We start from the raw sequence: 11653 nt of genomic DNA, 5'->3' as shown, positions 1-11653 counted from the left end.
AAGAGTGATTCTTATACCACAAAGACAAGAAACGATCAATGATGGGGAAGGGATCTTATATACAACTTTACACATGCTTTTTAGGAACACAACTATTGCCTAAAGCAAGGTGAACATGATTTAAGGTTCTTTTCAACCAAGCAGTTCTGTAATTCTGTTGTAAAGTCAAGCACTGTTGACTTCCTAGATTTCCCATTTCAGTGATTTCCCCACTGGCCTTTATTAACCTTATTTTAACCCTTGACGTTTAGAAGCTCTGTCATTTCCAGTCTTCAGCAAAACTAAAAAAGGCCACTTACTTACTGTTTTGTATTCAGTCATTTCCCAGCAGCACCCAAACCATCAGCAAAGCACAACGGGGGCCAGATGAAGTTTGAGGGCGATGTTTCTCTTTATTTTAGAAATGAGAGTTGACTTCACATGTGAAAAACACACACTTAGCATTCAAGGTGGAAAAACTTAGAAATTATTCCCTAACCCCCCCATCCCTTGGTACTCAATGATGTTCCATCTCCCGCTGAGGTAAGCTGTGCCACTGTCTGTAGCTTAAAAAAACAAAACCCCCCAAAAACCCACCATAAAGGGGAGAAAAAGCAATCTTATGAAACCCCTCCCTGTCTGTTGTAAGGAGTCCGGGGCACCGGCCCCTCAGTCAGACTTCTCCTTCTCCTTCATGTGTAAGAAGACGACGCTGAAGATGAAGAGCCCCACCATCATGGAGAAGGCGCTGGCGTAGTAGGGGTAGGCCGAGGGGATGAAGCGCTCATACTGTGTGTGCTGCAGGGGCCGCACCGACACCTGCGACATGACAGAGGTGGCAGGCCCTGGCCACGCAGAGGCCCAGGCGGGGCAAGCGCTGGCTGGGGACGGGGCCGCGAGCCGGCTTACCTGAGTGGAGGAGTGCAAGTGCGTGTAGCCTAGCCGGTTGTAATCCACTTTGAACTGGAACACGCCGTACACGTCAGGCAACTTGAACTGGACGCTGTACTTGCCAGCTGGGGAAGAGCCGAGACACGTAACCAGGAGGGGCTTCCCACGGCGTCTGTCGGCCACCCGAGAGCCGGCCCGAGGCAGGGACAGGCTTCCCAGAGTTTTCTCTTGCAAGAATTGCACTCACCTTTCCTCTTCAAGAAGGTCCTCACAAAAGGATCGATGCGGACAAACTCCAGCTGAATGTCATCACCATCAAAGGGGACCCATTTGCCGTCTGAGAGCTGCTCAATCACGATGCTGTACTCCTGAGGCGAGAGAGGCCGGTTAGCCGGGGTGGCCGGAGACTGGCGGGACGCCCCCAGCCCTCAGCTGCACCGAATCCCCACCGTGAGTCTGGCAGGAACCCCCAGGGGTTCTGAAAACCCGGGCAAGCCCCACCCACCGCCCCTGGACAGTGATGGAGGACGCCACCCAGCCGGCTCACCCCCCGACCCGCACCTGTGCCCTTTACAAGCCCGTGGAAACCGCCGCCCAAACGCGGCCCTTCCCGAAAGCACCGGGCACTCCTGGGCATCCCTGCTTCCACATTCACTGCTCTCGCCTTTCCCTACTTCTCGCCCTGACGGATTCATCCTCAAGACCCGACGCAAATGTGGTTTCTCTTGTGAATTCCGCTCCTAGCAAAGTGAGTCAGCAAAGCCCCTCCCACCTCTGCATTCACACAGCAAAAGCACACCTCCTCCAAAGAAGGCCGCCTGTTAGGATACGGGTTTACTAGGCAGGCTCTCCGCACCTCAACTGACTTTCTTACAGTGAAGATGAACTTATTCAGCCTTGTTTAGGCCCCTCAGGCCCAACACAGAAATGTTCAGTAAGTGCTTTTGAACGGAATCAACTTGGCCAAAACCCGGGGGCCCTCCCGCTCCAAGGAGCTCTTACCACTAGGTCAGTGACAGTGTAGGCGTTGGGTGGGGCTGTCTCGCCCACCCGGTGATGGGACACAGGCCCCACACGTAGGACACCCTCCTCCTTGAACACCCAGCGGGAAAGGGCCACAGCTAGCTCATAGTTGCCTGTCTGGGAGTACCTGCAGAGGGGAAACAGGAGAGGCTGGAGCGCTGGAACCAGCTTCCAGTGGTGCCCGGTAAACCAATCACCATCCACCAAGATAAACCACACACAGCTAATTTCTGCCTACAGGCCATACACATCTAGGGATGCTGGTGAACAGGAACACAGGAAAGAAGGATAGGTGTGAGGTGTTGCTTTGGGTGTCACCTGCACAATAAGTACACAATTATTGAAACATCTCCAGATAAGCCATCACTACCCTGAAAAGTCTGGACTGCCAACACCAACAATATGAAGTCTTCAAATAATTTTAAAGCACCTGAAGATACGTAGCCTTTGACACTTTTAGCTAAAAGCCTCCTTCCTCCCCATCCACGCAGACCTACCGCCCAGAGCACACCCCTAAGCACTCTGCATCTACCTCTGGGAGCCGGGCGCGGCCTTCTGCACTGCCGAGTTGAAGAAGGCGTCGCTGAAGAAGTCGAGGGAGCCGCTGAAGACGACCCGGGCGTTGTTCCTGGCCTGCAGGCCCGCGATGAGGAGGGTGTTCTTCCCCACAGCATGGGGGTACTGGGAACGACACGAGGCCGTCAGCCAGGAGAGCCAGGGCGGGGGACCAGCAGCGGGGCCTCGGGACAGCCTGGGCCCCAGCTGAGGGCAGAAGCTGAGACCCACCCCCCTACCCCGCTGTTGCAGCCCTCGTCCCCCTCCCACCAACTTCTCAGTTCACTGCCTCAGAGAAGGGTGCTCTCCTGCTTGCTTCTCATTTTCAGACAAAAAGTGCTCTGCGCCCGGGAGCAGGAGGCCTCAAGGCTGCAAAGGCCCCTCACCTGGGTGATGGGTTTATCGGGGAAGAAAGAGTAGGAGGTGGAAGAGCCCGTCAGGATGTCCAACACCAAAGGATTGTCAGGATCGGCCACCATCCTGTAGAAGAAGAGACTGGTCCAACCCTGAGCCCAAGAACTGAGCCCAAAGGGCCTGGGGTCCCCCAGGAGCCATTTCTTCACAAGAATTAATCCTGCTTTCTAATAGCCAAACACCTAGCTCTCTTCTTGCTGTAACAATGGAGTCTAACTCTTAATGTCACACGTTAATCTCATCCACATCCTCTGGGGGAAGGAAAGCCCCCCAACAGTCACAAGTTTGGGCTGGTTTCCTGACAAAAGAAAGCGACCCCTTCTTCCCCCCGGGTTTCTGCAGGCCTCTCGCTGTTCACTCACCCGACCCCTCGAAAGAGGATGGGATTCAGAGACGACTTCCCCACGATGGTCGGGGCCTTGAGCAGGTTCTCTGTGTCGGCCACGACGAGCGTATGCTGCGGGGCAGAGGGAAGACGGGGTCAGGAAATGGCACCCCCAAAGCCACGGGGCCTCTCCGGACCCCCTCCCGGTTTCTAGGCTGAACTTTGCTGTTAGGGCCTGAAACCTGGAAGGTGACAGTCCTGATTACCTGGCCAAGGTCTGAGATGTCATAGTTGTGATGGTCGATGACAGCTGTTTTCTCCTCGTCAAATTCGATCCCACACTCACTGCCCAGCTCTCGAAGAGGGTCACCTGCAGCACAGACCCGAGAGATGCCTGACTGACCCTAAGGCGGGCCCTGGGCTAAGCAGTGCACCTCGTCCTAGCGTCCCACGAGCTGCTCTCTACCAATCAGCCCCGGGGCCCTGCAGCTTCAGCAGGCCAGGCGCAGCGCCCACTGGACCCCTGGGCAACAGCACGTTGTTCTGCCTGCGGGAGTCGGACCCTGAACTGACAAGCGCCACCGCCTGGTCCTCTCCCTCCGCAAGCACAGTGACCTTGGTTCTGCGCAAAAACCTCCTTGGAAGCAAAGTGACTGCCGCGGGCGAACTTGACCTGGATGAGCCTGGGCTTACGAGGTTTCTCTCTTCCTCATCATCGCCCCACCAAGAACCCCACCCAATATGGTTTTAAACACCTATCGACACTGGAAAAAATGAAACAAGACTGGTCCGTGGTGTTCACTGGTGCAGCTGGGTGATAAGTACATGGGATTCGGAACACTGGAACTCCCCCTGCTTCTACGTATCTTTGAAAATGTCCGATGTAAGAAACGCAAAAATAATCTGCCAAACCTCCCTTCTTGCCTTCTTTTCGAAAGAGAAGAGCCACCAGAACAACACGAAAGAAACAAAGGAAAAAGACAAAAACAGAAGAAGGGAAAAACAAACAGGGACCCCAGTCCTTAAAAGGACCCACTTCTCATCTCATGGGCTCCGGTAACAGGAAAGCACAGGAGGGACCAAATGGCACTGGAGTTCCCTCACTCCCTCCCTGGCTGAGGCCCCCCTCCGTGAGTGCCAATTTGGCAGCTTCCATGTGTAAAGCTCTCTAAGCTCCCTGGAGAAATGGTGGAAAACGTCAGACTTACCAATGTCTGAGCTGGCAGCTACCAGGACACGGCCTCCACCGTCGATAAAGGTACTGATGGTCTCCACGTTGATATTTCCCCCAAAATCTGAAAGAATCACCAGACTTGTGACCCAGAAGGTTCCTCTGACTGCTCCTCTGACATTTGTGGGGGGGAGGTGGCCCGCAGACCAGCCGCAATCAGTCACAGGACAGCACTCTCTGGAGGCCCAAAACGAGAGGGACCTTTACCATGCATGCCCCGACACAGGGCAATTAATGCTCCCGGCTTCCCCAGTGTGAAGAGCCAAAAATAATGGCTCAAATTCATAAACCTTTAGAAGTACGAATGAAATCATCAAACACATACCGATTCTAGCTGTCAAGTTAGTCATACATATTTCAAGTCACACATAAACTATTCATCTAGAAATGTCGCATTTTCCCACTCAAATTTCATGAAACAACTTCATTCAAACTTGTCACCTGCACCTTTCACACCAGTATCTTTGTCTTCACTTGAGCCACTCCTGGGATCACCTAACACAGTTTTCCAGGGCCCATCAACTTCACTTCCATCTAAGCCATCTGAGAAACAGCCCTTTTGAATTTGAGGATGATGCTGTCACTTGACACTAGGACTCCTTTGCCTGGCGTGAGAGGTTTTTTTCCCTATTAATCCTACAGATTTAGATCCGGGACAGCCATAACAGGGCCACTTCACATACTGCTTTAAAGTGATCACCAAAAAGGTGCATTAATTTCCAGCACCTGTAATTGTGAGAGCTTCCCTTTTTTGGTCAATCAGCTGGGACAGCCGCCAGCATCCAGAACTAGCACTGAGTGGGGCTACTGCAGGCTCCTGAGTCTTCCCCGAAGTGCGCCCTGACGGTCGACATAAAGTAATGGCGGGAGTGCTTAGTAATTCACTTATTCATTACGTGAAAATGATTTCCTGTGTGCTGAGAAGAAAAATAAAGCGGGGAGAGGGGCTGTAATACGTGCACGCTGATCAGGGAAGCCCTTGGGAGAGCACAGTGCCTTTGAGCAGGTGCGAGAGTGAGCTGGGCAGGTGGGGGCGTGAGCATCCCAGGCATTGAGAAGGACAGGGGCAAGTCCCCGAGGCGGGGAGCAGGTCACCAGCGAGGAGCCCGGCGTGGCTCCACTGGAGAGAGCAAAGCAGCGAGAAGCAGCAGAGCAGGCCGGTTCCTGCAGGCTCCGTAGGCCCCGTGACGACAATGGCCGTGCAGAGAAGCCACCGGAGGGCTGTGAGCAGGAGACCAACCTGATCTGTTTATGTCTTTAAAGGATGGTTCTGGCAGCTGGATGGGGAGTCGGGTACAGGGGGTGAGGGTGGAAGCAGAGTCATGGGTTAGGAGGCCGCTGCGATCACCCAGGCGGTGAAGGGTGGTGACTGGACCACAGGGGTGGAGGGGAGGTGGGGAGGGGAAATGGGGAGGAGGGACGGGCCTACACCTGCATTCTGAAGGCCAGGCCTGATGTGGGGTGTGAGAGGGAGAGAGGCACTAAGGACAATCCCCCAAGATTTCTGGCCTGAGCAACTGGAAGGTTGCATGTACCATTTACTGGGACTGGACACAGAAGTCTGTCCACCGGGCAGTTAGGAATGAGTCCACAATATAGCTTTGTGAAGATCTGAATAGGAGAACGGCCCTCTTTTCTGAGGGGTAATTTTCAGGAGAAAAAACTAAAAGTGTCGTGCCTTTCCATCAGGCATAGACGGAACCTCTTGTGTGTGTGGACTCAACCCCTCACAGCACGCTAAGCCATCCATCCACCCTCCTCCAGAGAGGCCAGGCAGATCCTCAGACAACACAAAGACAGCTTCGTGGTACAGCACAGTGGTTGCCAAGCAAGGCGACTGTGCTGCTCAGGGCAATGCCTAGAGACGTTTCCCGTCAGGAGGGGGAAGGAGGCTACTGTCATCTGCTGTGTAGGGGCCCAGGACAGCGCCCACAACACAGAACTGTCCAGCCCCAAACGTCAAGAGTGTTGCCGTTGAAACTCTAGCATAGTAACACAGGCTATGAAACTGAGATTCCCGGGCTTCGATCCAGGCAATCCCTTCACCTTTCTGAGCCCGTTTCCCCATCTGTAAAACAAGAACCCAGTGTTTCCTGGGTGCAGAGGATGTGCGAAGGATCCTTCTCCTGTAGCCGTTACTGCATGTGCCTTGGGAGCTTCTGGATCCCAGAGAGGGCAAGGAACCCACGGATACATGGAGACGGAAACCAGGCTGGCGTCCTCACACCTAAGGGGACCACGGTGGTAGCACAGGAGGGCCCTCGGAGTGGGGGGCCAAACTCTTACCCTGAACCCAGCCCCCAGCATGGTAGCCTCCTCCCCGGGAGCCCAGGAGGGTTTCCTACGACAGCGTTCCCCACCCTGCAGGGCAGACAGGGTGACAACAGATGGGGGGCAGGGCTTCAACTAGCACTGCGTCTCAGAGACGTCGTTCCCCTTCCAATTGTTTTTCCAGCCTTCTCGATCAAAGAGAATGGTCACAGTCCGATACTGGTCTTAACGCTTCTCTAAACTAGCTCACCTCCTCTTCTAAGAGGACGCCTCAGGCCCAAAGCCTTCAGCAGACTGAGAATCAGCTAGAACTTGACAGCACTGCATTCATCCTATTTACAGGTACCCGCTACTGACAGCAAATGATGGTACTGGCTTTCCATTTGCAGTGGTGATAATGGGTTCATTACTAGTTTCCTTTTAAACTGGTATTTTAGCGGGTTTTTTTTTAAGCAGGTCAATTTGAAGAAAAACTTTATTAGCACAAATGATATGGAAAATGGTAAAAATCATGAAGGGAGTATGGAATTGACTGAGATCTGTGAAGCAGTTTTTAGGCTCTGCCATTTCTCCCACCAACAGCAGCCTACCTCAGCCTCCTCCCAAGCCACCTGCCACGGCTTCCCTGCCTCTCAGAGACACTGCCTAGCACAACCTGGGCGGTCCCGCCACTCCATCTTGGACATCCCGACACGTGGTTTGGTAACTCTCTTCAAGTCCTTATGTTTATTTATTTTTATTTCCTCACAGACAGACTGAAAAACCCCTCAAGGGCAGGCTCTCTGTCACTCTTCGGTACCAATTTCAGAGTTCCACCACAGCAGCAACGTGGCACAGGCCAATTAACCTGCTAAAGGCTCCATTCGCCAGCCTAGTGACTTAAAGATCTTAACTGGTACAACTACACTTGCCTCCAAAAAGCCAATTCCAAAGGCACATGCTGCAGGGAACGTGGGGGCAGCTCGATAATAAAGGAAACTTGGGGAAAATACGTCAGGGATTTGGCAAAACCCCATCTCACACAAACCACAGAGAATAAAGTCGATGCCGGTGAAGTGAAAGCCTTCCTAAGCTTCATCAACTGAAGGAAGAGATGGCAGTACTGTCTTACCCCAGACAGGGGCAACCCGTGCCCCCTGAGAAAAAGATAAACTGAAGCCACTCAAGAAGAGAATGGGACTTCCCTGGTGGCGCAGTGGTTGAGAGTCCGCCTGCCGATGCTGGGGATGCGGGTTCGTGCCCCGGTCCGGGAAGATCCCACATGCCGTGGAGCGGCTGGGCCCGTGAGCCATGGCCGCTGAGCCTGCGCGTCCGGAGCCTGTGCTCCGCAACGGGAGAGGCCACAACAGTGAGAGGCCCGCGTACCGCAAAAAAAAAAAAAGAAAAAAAAAGGAGAACGACTGGGATGCTGACAAAGCACGACAAGAGGAGAACAGCCCAGGGGACTGGGGGACTTCGTCTGGAGCAGAAACAACTGAATGGGCCCTGACTATGTGAAGGCTCTGTCTGTAAGCAAAATAAGCACTAGACCTATCCTCTAAGGCCCCGGGGAGTATCAGAAACCCTTTCTCTCCCTGCCCCCAAATAAACAAAGCAGGAAGTGGGAGACAAATTCCAGTTTAATATAAGAACTTCTTAACAGAGTTGTCCGCTGGTGGAGTGGGTAGTAAGCTCTGTCACAGGAATGTCAATTGTAAAACCTAGTGAAGATGTTCATTCTGTTCAGCACCCAGCCTTCTGCTAAGCCCTGGACGTATCCACGCAGCCTCAAACAGGGGGTAAGACTAGGTAATCGCTAAAGGTTCTTTTCAGCCTAACTATGACTCCATCTGAATTCTTAGGATCAACTACCATCAGTGCCCCTTAACAGCAAACCATATTTATAGCACGCCATTTCCTCTTTCCACACAGGCAAACCCAATGGGGGGTGGGGGGGAGTGTCCATCTTATCTGGCCCTTTAACAGAGAAAACTCCCTTCCCTAACTAGCAGAAGGAGGTTTTTTTTTTTTTTTTTAGAAGGAGGTTTTTTTGTTTTTGTTTTTCTGGCCTCGCCGGGGCTCTTGTGGGATCTTAGTTCCCCGACCAGGGATTGAACCCACACCCTCGGCCGTGAAAGTGCACAGAGTCCTCACCACCAGACCGCCAGGGAATCCCGAGCCCGGAGTTCTATGGTCTGCAACAACACTGGATCCCACAATCAGCTGTGTCTTTTGGAAAGGAGATGTCCTCTCCTAAGCCCAGGTTAGAAGTTAACGTTTTCCTCTTCTCTGTTGGCAGCAGCGCCCAGGGCTGGCGACTCACCCCATCCCAGAACATGCCCAAGATCCTGAAGAAAGGGATAAATCAGTCCTGAGCCTCGAATCCCAGTTCTGGGAGCGACCGGCAGCCCTTACCTTCTACCGAAGGAGAGAAGATGATGAGATTGTCATAGAGGAACTCCCCGTACTTAATGAGGGACAGGCTGGGGTCATCTGCGGTCTTGAATGTGAGTACAAAGCCCCGATCTGGAGAAGAAAACAGCGAGCTGAGGCAGACGGGGACGCAAAGGGAAACCACCGCTGCAGAGATCATGACCGTTCTCCGCCCCCACCCTCCCGCCCCACTAGAGGCAGGTCAGACCTGGACGGCCAGCTCATGGAAAACGAGTGGGAGGGAGGGCGGCCAGTGTCCTCGGGCTTGGGGACCTTTCCAACCCCAGACTTTCACCTGCCGCCCCCTCCGACCCCAGTCTCACCCTTCAGGCTCCGGAAGAAAAGCGAATGCGTCTCCCGCAGGTTGAGGTTGTCCAGCAGCACCAAGGTGCGGGGACCGCCGGCGCCCACCAGGCCAAGCAAGGGCGGCAGCAGCCACAAGAGGGACCAAGCACGGGCCGCGGCGCCGAGCCCCATATTCCTGCTCCTGCCAAAGAACCCAAGCACCTGGATACCGGAAGTGCCCCTTCCACAGTCGCCCAATCGCGGCCCGCGGTCGTGGAGTACCACCCGGAAGTAATCCGAGTACGTCGGGGCTACGCGTGCGGAGCCGCGGCTCGGGCGGTGAGGAGTGGGGAGCGCGGCCGGAAGTGCACCGGTAGGAGGCGGATACTCTGATTGCTATTGGTGGAAGGGGCGCCAGGCTCCGCCTCTCGAAAGGAAAAGGCTCAATCCTAGAGAGACAGCTCTGCTGCCGCGGCCAATCAACAGAGTTAATAGCCCTTTGGTTCCGCCCATCCCGGGCTTCCGCCCGGAGCCCAGAACCTGCTTCCCGCCGGAGCTTGGGACTGATGGGTGGATCCCGCTTGGTCCTGGACTGGGCCATCGCGTTCAGGACAGGGTCTGGGGCAGTGGCGGCGTCAACTCGGGCCACCTCCTCGGTCTTCACTGGCCTGGGACAGATTCGACTAGGAACAAGGCCCCACCCCCACTGTCTCCAGGGAGAAAGTGGTTGGAAAAAGATCAGGGACCGCGGAGGGGGTGGAGAATTTGTCCTGCTGCTCAGGGGTCCAGGGCCTTGGCGCGGTCCTGTCCTCCCCCGCCTGGTGGTGGACCACACTGGAGGCAGTGTGGATGGGCGGCGGACTGGCCTACCAATCAAAAGCTCTAGCTGAGTTCATTTCCAAGCCTCGTCTCTCACGAGCCCTGTTACCTGGGCATTTCCCTGGTCTCCAGGCCACTGTCCTAGGCTGGCAATAGACACTGGCGAGGCCCAGCTCTCCTACTTACCTGTGTGCCTTTGGAACAGCCTTGGCTCGTGGGAGGACTAGGGCGGGTTTTGAAGCACTTCGTGCAGAGCCAGGCTGAGCCTCCACTCAGTACTGCTAGCCCCCACCCCTTCTAAACTGACACAGGGGCAACCCGCTCACCTCAGACCTGCCTCAATCCCACCATGGCACTAAGTAAAAGCTACCACAAGCATCTCCAAGACTTCAGCTATTTTCTGGGTCCCAAACACAATCCCAGGGCAAATGGTGAAGGTAACTGGAGAGAGAAGGTAGCCGTTCTTTTCTGACCTCTTATACTTGTCCACCAAGCCAAGAATGCGGGGTCAAAAGTCAAAGTTTCGCTCTGTGCATCTCCTTAACGGATGCTACCTCCATCACCTGCATGGAAGGTTAGGGCTGCACGAAAGTTAAGCCTCTCACCCCTAGCTCCTGCCCCGCAGCCCAGCCCTCCTGCCCTTCTGCACACAATGCCACGTCAATCTACCTCAAGCTCAGACCTGATGGTGCTGGCCCGTTGCTGAGCAGTCTGCACAGCTCAGGGGCACCCAAAGGCTATTTACTCAGGTCTCCACCTATAAACTCATCTTGGCAGCCTCATCAGCTTCTCCATCCCTGCTCAGGACTTCCATGCAACAGTTCTCCTCCCACCTTTAACATACCCTGAGCTTCCCCACCTCCTGCCTTTTGTTCATGCAGCCCCCTCCACCAGGAACCCTCTTCCCACACTCCCATCTTAAGCCCCAGGATCTTCTCCATCCTTTATGGTAGACCTACCCACTGCTGCTCCCTTCACAAGGGCACTTTGTTCCCCATAAAGACCTGATCTTACATCCTCTTGCTCAAAGTATGCACTGCCGCCTGACTTCCCTTAGACTGATCTCCGAAGTTTCCTAATCACCTTCCACCCTAGCTTCTCCAGAGCGTGAACTCCTTGGCCCAGACATGTGGCTTGTGGCAGGTATCACAGTAATTAATACAAAATATGGAGGGGGAGGATTTAGGGGGACTAACACGGAGCACCTGCTATGCACCGGGAACTTTACACACTATCTCATTTAACCTTCACGATAACCCTATGAGGTTGGTATCCCCATTTCACAGATGAGGCTCAGTGTGAAATGAGGCTTAGGATAGCACCAAAGGCCAAAACCCCTCCCTCAGATTGTGGGCCCCTCCCACAGGGCAGGCCTGGGATACAATGGGCAAGGGGATGGGTCTGTCTTAGGCAGGTGGGGTGGCCTGGATTCATTTCTGGCCGTGTTA

The 11653-nt window shown here is 54.2% G+C and overlaps 1 protein-coding gene across 1 annotated transcript; it reads right to left on the bottom strand.

The window, feature by feature from the left end:
- Window positions 1-367: 367 nt before the first annotated feature.
- DDOST (dolichyl-diphosphooligosaccharide--protein glycosyltransferase non-catalytic subunit) lies at window positions 368-9748 on the bottom strand. Its single transcript, XM_059053473.2, has 11 exons — window positions 9425-9748; window positions 9084-9194; window positions 4396-4482; window positions 3454-3557; window positions 3225-3319; window positions 2835-2928; window positions 2426-2574; window positions 1873-2020; window positions 1118-1238; window positions 889-995; window positions 368-798 (listed from the first exon to the last, which is right to left on the bottom strand). The coding sequence occupies exons 1-11, from the start codon at window positions 9576-9578 to the stop codon at window positions 649-651; spliced, it is 1320 nt and encodes a 439-aa protein (XP_058909456.1). The 5' UTR covers window positions 9579-9748; the 3' UTR covers window positions 368-648.
- Between the last annotated feature and the right edge of the window lie 1905 nt (window positions 9749-11653).

The sequence above is a fragment of the Kogia breviceps genome, chromosome 1 (assembly GCF_026419965.1).
Source record: "Kogia breviceps isolate mKogBre1 chromosome 1, mKogBre1 haplotype 1, whole genome shotgun sequence".
Taxonomy (NCBI): Eukaryota; Metazoa; Chordata; class Mammalia; order Artiodactyla; family Physeteridae; genus Kogia; species Kogia breviceps.
The sequence above is the reverse complement of the archived record's forward strand: the minus strand, read 5'-3'. Positions and strand labels throughout refer to the sequence as shown.